Raw genomic sequence first — 16656 nt, forward strand, 5'->3', positions numbered from 1 at the left:
TCTTGCAAACTGTCGTCTGGCTTTTTTTAATTGCGGTTTTGGAGTAGTGGCCATTGGTATTGGAGTGGCCATCACAAAGCCCTGACCTCAATCTGATAGAAAATTTGTGTGTAGAACTGAAAAAGCGTGTGCGAGCAAGGAGGCCTACAAACCTGACTCAGTTACACCAGTTCTGTCTGGAGGAATAGAACAAAATCCCAGCAACTTACTGTGAGAAGCTTGTGGAAGGCTACCCAAAATGTTTGACCCAAATTAAACAATTTAAAGGCAATGCTACCAAATATTAACAAAGTGTGTGTAAACTTCTAACCCACTGGGAAAGTGATGAAAGAAATAAAAGCTGAAATAAATCATTCTCTCTACTATTATTCTGACATTTCACATTCTCAAAATAAAGCAGTGATCCTAATTGACCTAAGACAAGGAATGTTTTCTTGGATTAAATGTCAGAAATTGTGAAAAGCTGAGTTTAAATGTATTTGGCTAAGATGTATGTAAATTTCTGACTTCAGCTGTATCTAACTGATCTGTGTCAGCTTCCTATTGGATGTAGTCCAAGGGCTACACAACTTCGTGCCTTCAGTGACTTGTCCTATTCGACGCCGGTTCAAACCAATCAAACTGCATCACCCAGTCACTGGGCCAAGATAACGAGATTACTTCTGTAAACCTGCCATTGTACACAATAAACAACTTATCTGAGAATGATCTCAGGCTTAGTAGATCAATAGCGGAAACTCCTTGTGTCCATGTTCAATTGTTTCAAGTTATCTGAGAGCAAAAGTCAGTTCAAACAGTTCACAAACTGGAGGCTACAAAGCAGGTTTTCAAAATGGCAGCCCGCATTCCTTCCAGAACGTGGCAAGGTTTGTCTACTTCCACTCTCCTTGACTCATTCAAGGTCAATGTTTTCTTCCATCATGGCCAACATCTATCCCCCCACCCCACCGGCCTTTGATCCACAGAAAATTTTGGATTCACACTACCGTTTATATGTCTGAGTGATACAGTCCGAGAGAAATGCCAGCATTAATGACTACACCAAATAAGACTGATAAAGATACTTACAGAATATCATACTCGAAAACACAGGTACAAAAGGAATATCAACAATGGCATATTTCAAAATATTATCAGTACAAAAGCATATCAAGGAAACATAAAATATACAGCTGCAAGAAATGGTTTGTGAACCCTTTGTAATTACCTGCATCAATTAAATAAAATGTGGTCTGATCTTCATCTAAGCATAATAATAGATAAATTCAAATCTGTCTAAACTAGTAACACACAAACAATTGTACTTCTTCTCGTCATTACTGAGTACATCATGTTAACAATCACCGTCTAGGTTCAAAAAAGGGGTAATGCCTACTACAAAAGCTATTAGGAGTCAGGTGTTCCAATCAATGAGATGAGATTAGGAGGAGTGGGTTGTAGAGGTGCTCTGCCCTATAAAAAAGACCCACAAAGTCAGGTTACTGATAGAGCCTGCTCTTCCCAAGAAATATCTGCTTATGTGCACCGTGTCTTCAACATTCAGAGGACCTTAGAAGAACTGTAGAGATGCGTGAAGCTGCAAAAGGCTACAAAAGCATTTCTAAACACCTGAGTGTTCATCAGCCCACAGTAAGAGAAATTATCCCCAAACGGAGGAAATTCAGTACTGTTGCTACTCTCCCTAGGAGTGGGCGTCCTGCAAAGATCACACCAAGAGCACAATGTGCAATGCTGAGGGAGGTGAAAAAGAACCCAAGGGTTACAGCAAAAGGCCTGCAGAAATCTCTAGAACTTGCTAGAGTCTCTGTTCATGTGTCCATGGTAAGAAAAACACTGAAGAAGAATGGTGTTCATGGAAGGACACCACAGAGGAAACCACTGCTTTCCAAAACAAAAGCATTGATGCATGTCTCAAGTTTGCAAAAGACCACTTGAATGTTCCACAATGCTTCTGGGACAATGTTCCATGGACAGATGAGACAAAGTTGAACTTTTTGGAAGAAGTACACACCACTATGTTTGGAGGAAGAAAGGGCAGTGCACACCAACACCAAAACCTCATCCCAACTGTGAAGTATGGGTTTGGGGCTGCTTTGCTGTCTCAGGGCCTGGAAGCTTGCAAAAATTGAGGCAACAATGAATTCAATATTGTATCAAGACATTTTACAGGATAACGGTCAGGGTAATGGTCCATCAACCGAAGCTTAATAAAAGTTTGATGATGCAACAAGACAATGATCCGAAACACAAGAGTAAATCAAAAACAGAATGGTTTAAAAAGAAAATTTGTGGGTTGGAATGGCCAAGTCAGAGTCCAGACCTTAACCCAATTGAAGAGGGCTGTTCATGCAAGCTATCTCAGAAATATTGATGAACTGAAGAAGTTTTGTATGGAGGAATGGTTTAAAATTGCTCCTCACCATTGTGCACGTTTGATCAGCAGCTACAGGAAACATTTGCTGGAGGTTATTGCTGCTAAAGGAGATTCTACCAGTTAATAAATACACATACATTTTCCAGCCTCGACTGTGTTCAATAAAGACATGAAAACTACAATTGCTTGTGTGTTATTAGTTTAGGCAGATTGTGTTTGTCTATTATTGCAAACTTAGATGAAGATCAGACCACATTTTATGAATAATTAATGCAGAAAACTAGGTAATTGCAAAGGGTTACAAACTTTTACTTGTAACAGTATCTGATTTCATACCATATACTGAGGCATTTAACAGTAATTAACAAAATATCATGTTGCTATTTTTGCTAACATTGTCTTTAAAATCCTGTTCCACTGGATTGGAGTCGATAAGGGAAATGGAACCTCTGTTTTACCCCAAACAATTTTGCATCACTTTGCAGTGAAGTGGGGACCTTGATCTGTTTCTGCTTGAAAATAACCCAGCTGTAACCTTATCAGTGTTACTTATAAGCAAACAAGAGAGTTCTGCCAAGGGGTTTCAGCCCAAAACGTCGACTGTACTTTTTTCCATAGATGCTGAGTTCCTTCAGCATTTTGTGTGTGTTGCTCAGTGTTATTTCTAGTTGGGAAAGCCTCTATCCACTTGGTGAAAGTATCCACTATCACTAGGACATATTACAGACCTCCAGGGATAGAGGCAAAGGTCCTACAAAATCAAACTGCAAGTTAACCCAAGGTCCTTCTATGGCTGCTTTTTTGGCTAATTTATCTGGGTTATACTGCGCACAAATCAAACAATTCTTCCAATAATGTTCCACATCTCCTCACTTTTTCTGGCCACCAACACAAATTCAAATGTTCCATAGTTCTACCTCCTCCTCGATGCACAAAGATGTCATGGTACCAATACATCATCTGGGTTCTTTCTTTTACATTCTGGCACCATAAGTCTGCCATTATGAAGTATAATTCCGTTCCATATCTGTACTCGTGGATATTTCCCATTCTCCTCAGAATTCTCTCCTCTCTGTACCTTTGCTAACTCATCCTGTTGTTGTATCTTCACTAAGTCTATAAGCATACTGGTCGCTGGTTTCTGTGTCATCACTCCCTCTATATCTGGATTCCATTTCACCCTGCATCTTGCTCTGAGTCCGTCTAGCTCGTTCCCTTCCAAGCATGTGTTTAAGTCAGCCTTCAACAAGGGTGGAGATGGTAAAGGTTTACCATCTGCTGAGACATAACCTCCAGCTTCCAAAATATTCAGTCAAACCGTTACAAAGACACATACTATCTGACTACATGCCTTGCTGATGAAGGATACAAGACCATAAGACATAGGAGCAGAATTAGGCCATTTGGCCCATCAAGTCTGCTCCACCATTGAATCATGGCTAATCCTTTTTCCCCCTGCTCAGCCCCACTCCCTGGCTTTCTCCCTGTAACCTTTGATGCCATGTTCAATCAAAAACCTATCACGCATTTCCTTAAATACACTCAATGACCTGGCCACCACAGTTGCCTGCGGTAATAAATTCCACAAATTCACCACCCTCTGGCTAAAGAAATTTTTGTTTCCGTTTTAAATGGATTCCCCTCTATCCTGAGGCTATGCCCCCGTCCTAGATTCCCCCACCATGGTAAACATCCTTTCCCACATCTACTCTTTCAAAATTCAAAATGTTTCAATGAGATCCCCCCCCCCCCCAGTCATCTTACTAAATTACAGACCCAGAACCATCAAACATTTCTTGTATGATAACCCTTTCATTCCCAAAATCATCCTTGTGGACTTCCTCTGAACCCTCTCCAATGTCAGCACATCCTTTCTTAGATGAGGGGTCCAAAACTGTCCACAACACTCAAGGTGAGGCCTCACCAGTGCCTTATAAAACCTCAGTATCACATCCCTGCTCTTGTATTCTAGACCTCTTGAAATGAATGCTAACACTGTATTTGACATCCTCACTACTGACTCTACCTGAAGTTAACTTTTAGGGTGCTCTGCATGAGGACTCCCAAGTCCCTTTGCATCTCAGATTTTTGGATTTTCTTCCAGTTTGCAAAATAGTCCGCACATTTATTTCTACTACCAAAGTGCATGACCATGCATTTTCCAACATTGTATTTCATTTGCCACTTTGACCATTCTCCTAATTTGTCTAAGTCTTTATGCAGCCTACCTGCCTCTCCACCAACCTTCACACCATCTGCAAACTTGGCAACAAATCCATCTATTCAATCATCTAAATCATTGATATAGAGCATAAAAACCAAGTGGTTCTAACACCAACCCCTGCGGAACACCTCTAGTCACTGGCAGCCAACAAGAAAAGGAACCTTTTATTCCCACTCATCGCATCCTACCAATCAGCCGATGCTCTAACCATGTAAGTAACTTTCCTGTAATACCATGGGCACTTAACTTGGTAGGCAGCCTCTTGTGTGGCAGCTTGACAAAGACCTTCTGAAAGTCCAAATATACAACATCCACTGCATCCCTTTATCTATTCTACTTGTAATCTCCTTAAAGAAACCCAGTAGGTTCGTCAGGCAGGATTTTCCCTTAAGGATATCTGTCTGGATGGCTGACAACAAAAGCTATAGCTGAAAGTTCTGCCGTTGGGGCACCCACTGTTTTTGGTAACTTGATTGAAACACTTTCAATCTTGACTCCCTCCTTCACCTCCACATATAGACCACATCCTATAAATCTCTCTCCATCCTGAACTGACAACAATCCATCAAAGATCCCTCAAAAGAGGAATTTTCCAGTCGCTGGATTTTTATTTTCCTCTCCTGATTTGAAGATGGGAATGAATGGTCAGTCCGTCCTTGTACTGCTGTCCCCTGACACTCATGAGGTTCACAACGATAAGTTAAATTGTTAGTGAGCTTGGTTAACACTTTTAACTGCGACATTACGACCCTGTAATAGCAAGGTCCATCAGAGTGTAACACTGAAGGCTTACCTTCCTATTCCGTGCTTCATTTAAATCATGAGTTATCTGTCCTGTGTTGCTGAATATATTGGAAAAGTTCCCAAGGGTTGTCTCCCAGCCCACACTTTGGTATATTCGCAGCTATAGGACTCAGTTGGGCCACGTTAAAAGGGGTAGAATACTGTGGCACAACTGGTCCCTCTGGCTCTGGTGACTCCTGAACTCTCTCCATCACCATGGATACCACTGGGGCAGTGGAAAAATCCACGTGAAGGTGGACCACTTCCCTAATCATCCTCACTATTACAGTGCGTCGCCTCAGACGTAGATCACCCCAATCTACATCACCATCAGTCCTCACATCAAATACACACGTCACCCCTCTCTGAGCTGAGATGACTGTGCAGCTGTTCGATCTCTTTTAAACACTTCGTGTGATCAGAACGGCCTTTCTTTTCAGCTGATTTCTGCACGGCATTCATAGCACTCTGTAAATCCTGACACTGACTTTCCCACTTCTTAATTCCGTATTCACCCTTTTACACTCCTCTTCACTTTACTGTCTCTGCACAAACAACGTAACTAAGTTGACCCCTGGCCAGCATGAATTCCACTGTTCCCCCTGTACCAATACTCACTCAGACCACTTCTCCCATTTGTAATACGGAAATAGAATCTTCCGTTGGCCAGACAATTGATCCTTTCTCTTCCAACCCCTAGCATGGGTTTCATCCTTGCAATAGTTAGTCTCTGGAATTCCTGCCACTTTGCATTCGAAGCCCCTCATCCTTACAGTCTTCACTCATCAGTTCAATGTCGCATTTCAATCCTGTTGGCATCATCTGACTGACCTGTGTCTGATTCCCATTGGATGTAGTCCAAGGATGACACAACCCCAGCCTTAAGTGACTTCTTTCGTTCTATTCGACTCGGGAACGAACCATTCTAACTAGGTCACAGAGACACTAGGCTGAGATAATGAGATTACTTCTGTAAATCTGCCATTGTACACAATAAACAGCTTATCTGAGAATGATCTTCAGGTTTAGCAGATCAATAGCGGAAACTCCTTCAACTGCTCTGATTAAGTTATTCCAGAGGAAGAATCAGTTCAAACTGTTCACAAATTGGAGGTTACGGAGCAGCTTCCCAAAATGGCAGCCTCCATTCCATCAAGCACATGGCAAGAACAAAGACATCTGGTTCATCTACTTCTTCTCTCCTTGACCCTTTCGAATTTGATGTTTTCTTCCATAATTATTTCCTTCATGGCCAACATCTCAAACTATTTTACTTCAGGGAAAGAAAGCAGCAGAGGAAAGTTTGTCTTTTTTAAAAAAACACAGAAAGTAGCGGGGGGGTGGGTGGAAAACCTTGCCACTGGTGGTGGAAGCTGATACTTCAGGGGCATTTTAGAAACTCTTAGATAAGCACGTGGACGATAGAAAAATAGAGGGCAATATAGCAGGGAAGTGTTAGATTAATCATAGAGTAGGTTAAAAAGTCTAGACAACATTGTGGGCCAAAGGGCCTACACTGTGCTGTGGAGTTTTGTAAGTTCAATCCAGATTCCCTTTATAACTCATGCTTTCCAAGACCCTGGTGTCAACCTTGTGAATCTATTTTTCACCTTTGCCTTCGTAATGTTATCATTCCTGTAGTCAGGTGACCAGAAATGGACATTAACTCCAAGTGTGGTCTTAACATCTTGTGCAGTTGCCTCACAACTTGCTGACCCTTACACTCAAACCCCTGACCAACGATGCACATAGGTGATGGTAGGGCTCCACCTTTAGGTGAACTCAATGCTTTCTGTGCTCAGATTGTCAAAACCTGGAGGAGCCATCAAGAACTCCCTCAGCACCCAAGGATCCTGTGATATCTGTCTCTGAGGCTGACATGCAACTGGCTGGAGCGTCCACTGTCCGCAACCTCCTGCTTCGGCAGTCTGAGTTACCACCTTCTTCAAGCAGACTTGACTGACACCAGTGCCTAAGACAACCATGGTGACGATCTTCCAGTAGCACTTACACCCACAGTGATGAAGTGTTTTGAGAGACCGATGATGCAACCTATCAACTCCTGCCTGAGATACGACTTGTATCTGATCCAATTTGCCTGCTGGAGCAACGGTTCCACGGCAGGCTGGATCTTCACTCAACCCTGGACAACAAACACGCAGGCTGCACTTGCCACATCATTGTAATGTTCCCACAAACTATCAACTCTCTTTCAAGGACTCGCTATCTCACCACCTCAATATTTATTGCTTGTTATTTATTTATTTTCGTGTTTGCACAGTCCGCTGTCTTTTGCACACCTTAGTTGATGTGTAAACTTTCATTGATTCAATTATGGATTTAATGAGTATGCCCACAAGAAAATGAACCTCAGGGTTGTGTATGGGGACACATACGTACTTTAATTTACTGTGATCTATGGTGAGGGCAAGAGTGCCAAATGCCTTTACAACCTTTGTCCATCAACATCACCACTTTCAGGGAACTCTGTACGCGTAGGTCTCTCTGTCCTTCAAATGCTCCCCAGGACACTGCCATTCACTGAGAAAATCCTGCCCTGGTTTAAATTCCCAAAAATGCAACTTTGCACTTGGCCCATTTTCCCAGGCGAACCAGACACTGGACTCTGGAACCACAAATCCGGACGCTGATAGAGCTCAACAGTCGAACAGCGTCTCTGGATGATGAAGGCCCAAGTCGACGTTTCCAGTCGAGACCCTGCGTCAGGAAACCTAGACCACTGACTCATACTTTCTGCCTCCATGGATGCTGTTGGACCGTCAGTGTGTTGTGCTCCCTGCTTTGTGTGAGCATCATTGCATGGGTAAGGGCCACTTGGCCCTCCCACCTGCCCCACCAGCCAGTAGAGTCACAGATGACAACGGGATACAGCTTGTCTATATCCCCTTAAAGTCTCTCCACATCCCCCTCAAGCCCAGTTCATTCACACCGAACAGATTTATTTATAATCGATGCAGAATACAAATGTACCTGCAGTTCCAGGGGAAACAACCCAAATGTGTCCAGTGACCAGGGTCCAAACCTGGATGTGATCAACAGCAGCAATAAATGCAGAATCAGTTCCTGCAGTCACTTGTGAACTCACCACTCTCAGAGCTGCAGTGTTTAAATGCCTCACGTATGTTCTGCACACTTAACCTTTCCCTTCAGTGTGAGTTCGTCGGTGCCTCCAGAAGTGAGATAATCGAGCAAAGTTCTTCCACGTTCAGGGCAGGTGAACGGCCTCTCTGGTGTGAATTCGTTGGTGCCTCAGAAGGGCAGACGACCGAGTGAATCCCTTCCCACACTCTGAGCAGGTGAACGGCCTCTCACCGGTGTGAATTCGTCGGTGCGCCAGTAGCTCGGACAACTCAGTGAATCCCTTCCTGCACTCCGAGCACGGGAAGGGCCTCTCCGCGGTGTGAATCCGCTGGTGCCTCAGAAGGGCAGACGACCGAGTGAACCCCTTCCCGCACTCGGAGCAGGTGAACGGCCTCTCCCCGGTGTGAATTCGCTGGTGCGCCAGAAGTTCGGACGACTGTGTGAATCCCTTCCTGCACTCTGAGCAGGTGAAGGGTCTCTCCGCGGTGTGAATTCGTTGGTGCCTCAGAAGGTCAGACGACCGAGTGAATCCCTTCCCGCACTCGGAGCAGGTGAACGGCTTCTCCCCGGTTTGAATTCGTTGGTGCATCAGGAGTACGGATGACCGAGTGAACCCCTTCCCACATTGGGAGCAAGCGAAGGGCCTCTTCCCAGTGTGAATATTTTGGTGTGTGAGAAGCTCGGAAGACCAAGTTAATCTCCCCCCACACTCAGGGCAGATGAATGGCCGCTCCCTGGTGTGAATCCGCTGGTGTATCAGCAGGTGGGCAGATTGAGTAAACCCCTTGCCGCACTGATGGCAGATGAACGGCTGTTCCCCGGTGTGAATTCGTTGGTGAGTCAGGAGGTCAGACGACTGAGTGAATCCCTTGCCGCACTCGGAGCAGATGAATGGCCTCTCACTGCTGTGGAACAGCTGGTGCCTCTGTAATCTGAATAAATCTACGAAACCCTTCCCACAGTGACAGCAGGTGAACGACGTCTCCCCGGTGTGAATGCGTTGGTGCGTCAGGAGCATGGACAGCTGAGTGAACCCCTTCCCGCACTCGGAGCAGGTGTAGGGTCTCTCCCTGGTGTGAATGTGTTGGTGCGTCAGAAGCCCAGATGACCGAGTGAATCCCCTCCCACACTCAGAGCAGATGAACGGCCGCTCCCCGGTGTGACTTCGTTGGTGTGTCAGCAGGTGGGACGAGCGAGTGAATCCCTTGCCACACTGACTGCATATGAATGGCCGCTCCCCGGTGTGAATCCGTTGGTGCGTCAGAAGGTCAGACGACTGAGTGAATCCCTTCCCACACTCAGAGCAGATGAATGGCCTCTCCCTGGTGTGGACCAGCTGGTGTCTCTGTAGTCCGGAGGAGTTTTTGAAACCCTTCCCGCAGTGACAGCAGGTGAACGGCCTCTCACCGGTGGGATCTTGCGGGCGTTTCATCAGGTCGCCGAGTCACTTAAAAAGTTTTTCCTGGGGTCAAATGTGTCAGGAGGTTGGACGATGGATTGAACAGCAGAACGGCCTCTCTCAGCTCAGCGGCGTTCCACCAAGTGGGATGAGCGAGTGAATCGGATGACTGAGCGAGTCCCTTCTCCCACGTGAGGTAGGGTGACGATGTTTCCCCAGGACCTCAGTGATCAGTCAGTAAAAAGATGACCAAATTAATTACTTTCCTCAAATGGAAACAGGCGGAATCAACATTTGAATATTCTCAGGGAAATGGATCTGAAGATCTGGGGCCTGAAGTGAAACAAACCAGCGTCTCTCCCTCCACGCTCACAGGCCGATGATATTCAGGTGCTGGGGAGCTGAGTGGGGTGTAGACCGGATGTGATATTCCGTCTGAGATACCCAGTCGCAATTCCTCCACCTTCGATGTCCTGGGAAAAGTTACAAAAATCATCAATAAGTACAAGGTAGTGACTCAGAACAGATCACTTTAATCTCCTGGGTCGGCTGTGACTCAGTCAGTAGCTCTCTGACTTTGACACTGTAACTGTAAGATTTAAGAGAAATTTGGATAGGTACATGGATGAGAGGGATAAGGGAGGGATAGGTGGGGCCAGTCAGAAGTCAAGGCTGGAATGAACCAGATGGGCTGAAGGGCCTGCTGTGCTGTTGACCTGTATGATTGTCCTGCCTCTAGGGCCGGATCAGGGGCTTGTGTCCAGTTCCAGAGACTTGAACACAGGACTGGGCAGAGAGGTCAATTAGCTCACATTCAGATCACAGATCACAGCATAAAGATTAGAAATCCCTGGACACACACTTCTGAAATTCACTGCCTGAGGTCACAATGAAGGTAGTGTCATGAATATATTCACAGGTGATATCAAAGCACCTTTGGGCCGTAAGGGACCGAGGAAGTGGATTTCTGCGCTGCGAAGTTCTACATGAAAAGCCAGCCTGATGCTAAACAAGAGGCCTGCTAATCGGGGGGGAAACAACATTATTGGCCAGGACATGAGGCACAAATGCCCAGCCCTTCTCCCAAACATCAGCCCAGAAAGGCAGTGCTTTGACGTCTAAATTGAAAATCAGATCAGAGGTTTCAATCTGGATAAAATCAATGGAGAATAAAACAGAATTAATGCAGATTTAGTGTATATAGTTCGTACATAATTGTGTAAAAGAGCCTCTTACTGTACTGTATCTCTGTAAGACTCAAACATAGAGTCATGATAAAGAAAATGTTGGTTGACTTTTTGTTTGTTTTGTTGTGTTGTGATCAGAAGAACAGAAAAGGGTACATAAATACAACAACACACACAAAATGCTGGTGGAACACAACAGGCCAGGCAGCATCTATAGGGAGAAGCACTGTCGATGTTTTGGGCCGAGACCCTTCGTCAGGACTAACTGAAAGAAAAGATAGTAAGAGATTTGAAAGTTGCGAAATAATAGGAAAAGACCGGAGGGGGTGGGGTGAAGCTGAGAGCCAGAAAGGTGATTGGCAAAAGTGATACAGAGCTGGAGAAGGGAAAGGATCATGGGACGGGAGGCCTAGGGAGAAAGAAAGGGGGAGGGGAGCACCAGAGGGAGATGGAGAACAGGCAGAGTGATGGGCAGAAAGAGAGAAGAAAAGATGGGGGGAAATAAATAAATCAGGGATGGGGTAAGAAGGGGAGGAGGGGCATTAATGGAAGTTAGAGAAATCAATGTTCACATCATCAGGTTGGAGGCTACCCAGCCGGTATATAAGGTGTTGTTCCTCCAACCTGAGTGTGGCTTCATTTTGACAGTAGAGGAGGCCGTGGATAGACATAGCAGAATGAGAATGGGACATGGAATTAAAATATGTGGCCACTGTGAGATCCTGCTTTCTCTGGTGGACAGAGTGTAGGTGTTCAGCGAAACGGTCTCCCAGTCTGCGTCGGGTCTCACTAATATATAAAAGGCCACACCGGGAGCACCGGACGCAGTATACCACACCAGCCGACTCACAGGTGAAGTGTCGCCTCACCTGGAAGGACTGTCTGGGGCCCTGAATGGCGGTGAGGGAGGAAGTGTAAGGGCAGGTGTAGCACTTGTTCCGCTTACAAGGATAAGTGCCAGGAGGGAGATTGGTGGGATGGATGGGGGAAGTGGGAGGAGCCAAAGGAGAAATTATTGAGAGTAAAGACTAATTCTGCTAGACAGAGGAGAGTGGTGGCAGAGGGGATTTGGTTAGGTCTGGAATCCAAAAAGAAGCGGTGAGCTTTGAGACCTTCCTGGTGGGGGATGGAGGTAGATAGGGACTGGATGTCCATGGTGAAAATAAAGCGGTGGGGGCCAGGGAACTTAAAATCATTGAAAAAATTCAAAGCGTGTGAAGTGTCACTAACATAGGTGGGAAGGGATTGAACAAGGGGGGATAAAATAGTGTCAAGGTATGCAGAAATGAGTTCGGTGGGGCAGGAGCAAGCTGAGAGAATGGGTCTACCTGGACAGGCAGGTTTGTGGATCTTGGGTAGGAGGTAGAAACGGGAAGTGCGGGGTGTGGGAACTATGAGGTTGGTGGCAGTGGATGGGAGATCCCCAGAGCTGAAAAGTTTGGTGATGGTGTGGGAGACAGTGGCCTGGTGCCCCTTAGTGGGGTCATGATCGAGGGGTAAATAAGAGGAGGTATCAGCAAGTTGTCGCTGTGCCTCGGCAAGGCAGAGGTCAGTTTGCCAGACTACAGCTGTGCCCCCCCCCTTATCAGCGGGTTTTATAGTAAGGTTGGGATTGGTTCGGAGGGAGTGTAGAGCAGAGCATTCAGAAGGAGTGAGGTTGGAAGTCGAGACGGTTGATGTCCCGTCAGCAGTTAGCAATAAAAAGATCCAAAGCAGGGAGAAGACCAGAGCGGGGTGTCCATGAAGAGGAGGAGGGTTGAAGACGGGAGAAGGGGTCATCGCTGGGGTTGGGAGAGTCCTTGCCAAAGTAGTAAGCTCGAAGATGAAGCCAGCAGAAGAAGAGTTCGGCATCATGGCATACGTGGAACTCGCTGAGGTGTGGGCGAAGGGGGACAAAGGTGAGGCCCTTACTGAGGACAGAGTGCTCTGCCTCAGAGAGTTGAAGGTCGGAGGGAATGGTAAAGACCCGGCACGGATGAGAGATGGGATCGGGGGGGGGAGGGAGGCTGGTGGTGTCGGTGGAGAGAGGAGGGTTGGGGTGAGAGGAAGATGGAGCCTCTGAGAGCCCAGGAGCTGACGATGGGATCTGAGGGAGAAGGGATTGCAGAGTGGTGTTGGGGGAAGGGGAGATGGCAGTCACAATCACAGCATGTGAAGACCTGGCCTGGAGTTCAAGGCTGGAGTCGTAGTTGGAGGCCGCGCAATCGCTTTGAAGGAGTCCATGGTCGTTGGAGCCCGCATTGATGGTGGAGTCCGGGTTTTGAATATACCCTGGGTTGATGGGGCAGCCAAGATCGACGGCCGGGGCAGCGATCCGAAGTTAAATAAATACAGTATGGTATCTGATTTTCAGGAGGACTTTCAAAGTTTGGTGATATTATACTGATGAGAATTCAGGCTTGCATAATGAAAATCAAATGGTTGGAAATATTTAGATTACTTCCAGGTTAGGAAGCTGTAAGGATTCATGCAGGGGGCCATGATTAATGATTCGAGGCCAAGTGTTGCTAACGGTGCAGAACTGGGCAATTGTGTGTGTTTTAACAATGATACAGAAAGTTATTTATTAATTTTGTTAATTTTTGAGATGCAGTGCAGAATCAAGCCACACCACCCAATAATCCTTTACTGAACCCTCGCCTAATCCGGAGACAATTTACAGCGACCAATTAACCTCTGAACTGGCACGTCTGGATTGAGAGAAAACCAGAACACCCCCCCCCCCCCCCCCCGTGATCTCAGGGAGAATGTACAAACTCCGCACAGACAATGGCAGGATTTGAACCTGGACCACCAGTACTGTATAGTGTTGTGCTAACTACCACACAACCTTTGCCACCCATATCACTGGACAACAAATTTTTTCAATTTTCAAATTTTTTCCTCTGAATTTTTTTTTGTTTATGATCGACTGCTTCGAGATGAACACAAATATAATTTCAGACTACTTGTATCACATAGGAATTTGGAGAAACAGCAAATTAAATTTTATTGAATATAATGTGTTTAATTGCATAATGGTGCTGATGCTTTGCAATAGTTCGACTAAGTTTAAAATATTTTGTTAATGATTTTCATTTGTACTCAGTGTCTGAGGCTTCTAGCTTAAGTGTCCAACAATAATTTGCCAGCATTGATGGATTCCAGTTGCCCTGGTATCTTTTCTCCATGACCACAATGTCCAATGTCAGTGAGGAACATTTCCTTTGGCTCCGTAGAAATGTCCTCTTTGGTCTTGGAGGGGCCCTACAGCCCAGAAAAGTCCTTAGATCCAATTACATATCAACTATATACACAAAATCTGCAATAATTCCTTTTTTTTAATTCTCCCTTGATTTTATTCAGATTAAACAATCTAGATCAGAGATTTATTTTCTTTATTTACTAGTGGTATTGTTGACTTCCAGCCCCTGCATGCCCAGATCTGGGTCTGGACGCCTCACCGCCGGCTCCCAGTCCGCCTGGCTTATGGAATCAATGGCCGCCTCCCTACCCACAATCCCACGCACACCAGCACATCCACGCATGCGCCACCACATACAATTTAGGCCGCCAGTGGCGCCTCGGGTCGCAGAGCCCCGGAGCGGGAGGTGAGGGACGGGAACCGGGGTGGGGACGGGAACGGGAATGGGGGAGGGTTTAAACTTACTGTTGCGATGCCGGAGCCCGTACCGGCTCTCTCGCCCCGCCCCGAACTGCTCTTCGATGCTGATTGAACCCAGAGCCCGGCGCTCGGCTCCGAACAGCCGCCGAACCGTACGGTCAGAGTCGTCACATTTGTCGTCAGGCGCATGCGCACTGGGCTCCTGAGCATTTTTCTGTTCTGCAAACTGTTTACAAGCTTGCATTTAAACAGCGCCTCTCACTATTTTACGGCCTCCACGATATTTGTAGCCCTTTAATATTTAATGTTACGATTAATGATATTTTCTCTGCGGTAGATAATGGGGTGGGTAAATCACTATGTGCAGATGATGGACCTTTGTAGATAAGAGGTAGAAATTTCAATTTTGCTGTATATAGGATGCGATTAATAAGGTCGAACATTGGGCAAACAGATAAGGATTTAAGCTTTCAGTGGTTAAAATTCAAGTTATGTGTTTCACAAAGAACCTGCACTTGATTTAAAATTATATGGTCAAACTCTTGAAGAAGTGTCAGTGGTAAGATTTTGAAATGTGTGGATGGATAATAAGCTGACATGGAAGCACTATATCAGTGAGATAATGGATCAATGTAAAGGAACATTAAATATTTTAAGGTGTCTATGTGCGTATTCTCGGGGTGTGGGACTAGTGGTTCCAGTGATAATATCAAAGAGCTACAGACAGAAACACACCTTTCGGTCCTTCTAGTAGTTTTTTAAACCTGTATTTACCAAATTTCTCTTAAAGTTGAAATCAAATCCGTACCCATTTCAGTTGGCAGCTCATTCCACACTTTCACTGCCCTCTGAGTGAAGAAGCTCCCCTCATGTTCTCCTTAAAAATTTCACCTTTCACCCTTAACCCATTACTTCTAGTTCTAGTCTCGCCCAAGCTCAGTGGAAAAAGCCTGCTTGCATTTGCTCTGTCTATGCCTGTCATAATTTTGTATACCTGTATCCAATTTCCCCCCATTTTCCTACACTCCTGGGAATAAAGTCCTAACCTACTCAACCTTTCCCTTTTCACACTGCCTCTCAAAACCCGACAACATCCTTGTAACATTTCTCTGTATGCTTTCCATCCGAGACTCAGAATCAAGTTTTATATCACCGGCATATGTTGAGAAATTTGTTAACTTCACAGCAGCAATACATAATAATAGAGAAAAAAATTGAATTACAGTAAATATATTTATTTGATAGATAAATTAAATAAGTTGTTCAAAACACAGAAATAAACAAGTCGAGAGGTAGTGTTCATGGGTTCAATGTCAATTCAGAAATTGGATGGCAAAGGGGAAGAAACTGTTCCTGAATACGAGGGGTGATTGATAAATTTGTGGCCTAAGGGAGAAGGAGTCAAGTTTAGAAAACCTAGCACATTTATTTTTCAACATAGTCCCCTCCTACATTTACACACTTAGTCCAGCAGTCGTGGAGCATACGGATCTTGGACCTCCAGAAAGTGTCCACAGCAGGGGTGATTGATAAGTTCATGGCCTAAGGTAGAAGGAGATGAGTTATACAGCTCTTGTTACATGCAAGTTAGTATCTTGTCTCCTTCTACCTTAGACCACTAACTTATCAATCACCCCTGATGAGTTATTAACTTCAAACTTTCTGCATAATCACTCAGAGTTGAACTGCATGTGCATGTTGAGAGCTGTATAACTCATCTCCTTCTACCTTAGGCCATGAACTTATCAATCACCCCTGCTGTGGACACTTTCTGGAGGTCCAAGATCCATATGCTTCATGACCGCTGGACTAAGTGTGTAAATGTTGGAAGGGACTATGTTTAAAAATAAGTGTGCTAGGTTTTCTAAAATTGACTCCTTCTACTTTAGGCCATGAACTTATCAATCACCCCTCGTAGTAGAGTGTGTGTCTTTGGGCTTCTGTATCTCCTTCCTGTTGGTAGTAGTGAAAAGAAGGCAGGAC

The 16656-nt window shown here is 45.3% G+C and overlaps 1 protein-coding gene across 1 annotated transcript in view; it reads right to left on the bottom strand.

The window, feature by feature from the left end:
• The window catches only part of LOC140716249 (uncharacterized), a 42087-nt gene extending 27241 nt beyond the window's left edge, over positions 1-14846 (bottom strand). Inside the window, exons 1-2 of the mRNA XM_073028857.1 lie at positions 14719-14846; positions 8609-10355 (exon numbers count right to left, since the gene is read on the bottom strand). Coding sequence (XP_072884958.1) covers positions 8609-9915 — 1307 coding nt within the window. The 5' untranslated portion in view covers positions 9916-10355; positions 14719-14846. The remainder of the gene's footprint in view (positions 1-8608; positions 10356-14718) is intronic.
• Positions 14847-16656: the final 1810 nt, after the last annotated feature.

Source organism: Hemitrygon akajei, chromosome 25 (genome assembly GCF_048418815.1).
Source record: "Hemitrygon akajei chromosome 25, sHemAka1.3, whole genome shotgun sequence".
NCBI lineage: Eukaryota > Metazoa > Chordata > Chondrichthyes > Myliobatiformes > Dasyatidae > Hemitrygon > Hemitrygon akajei.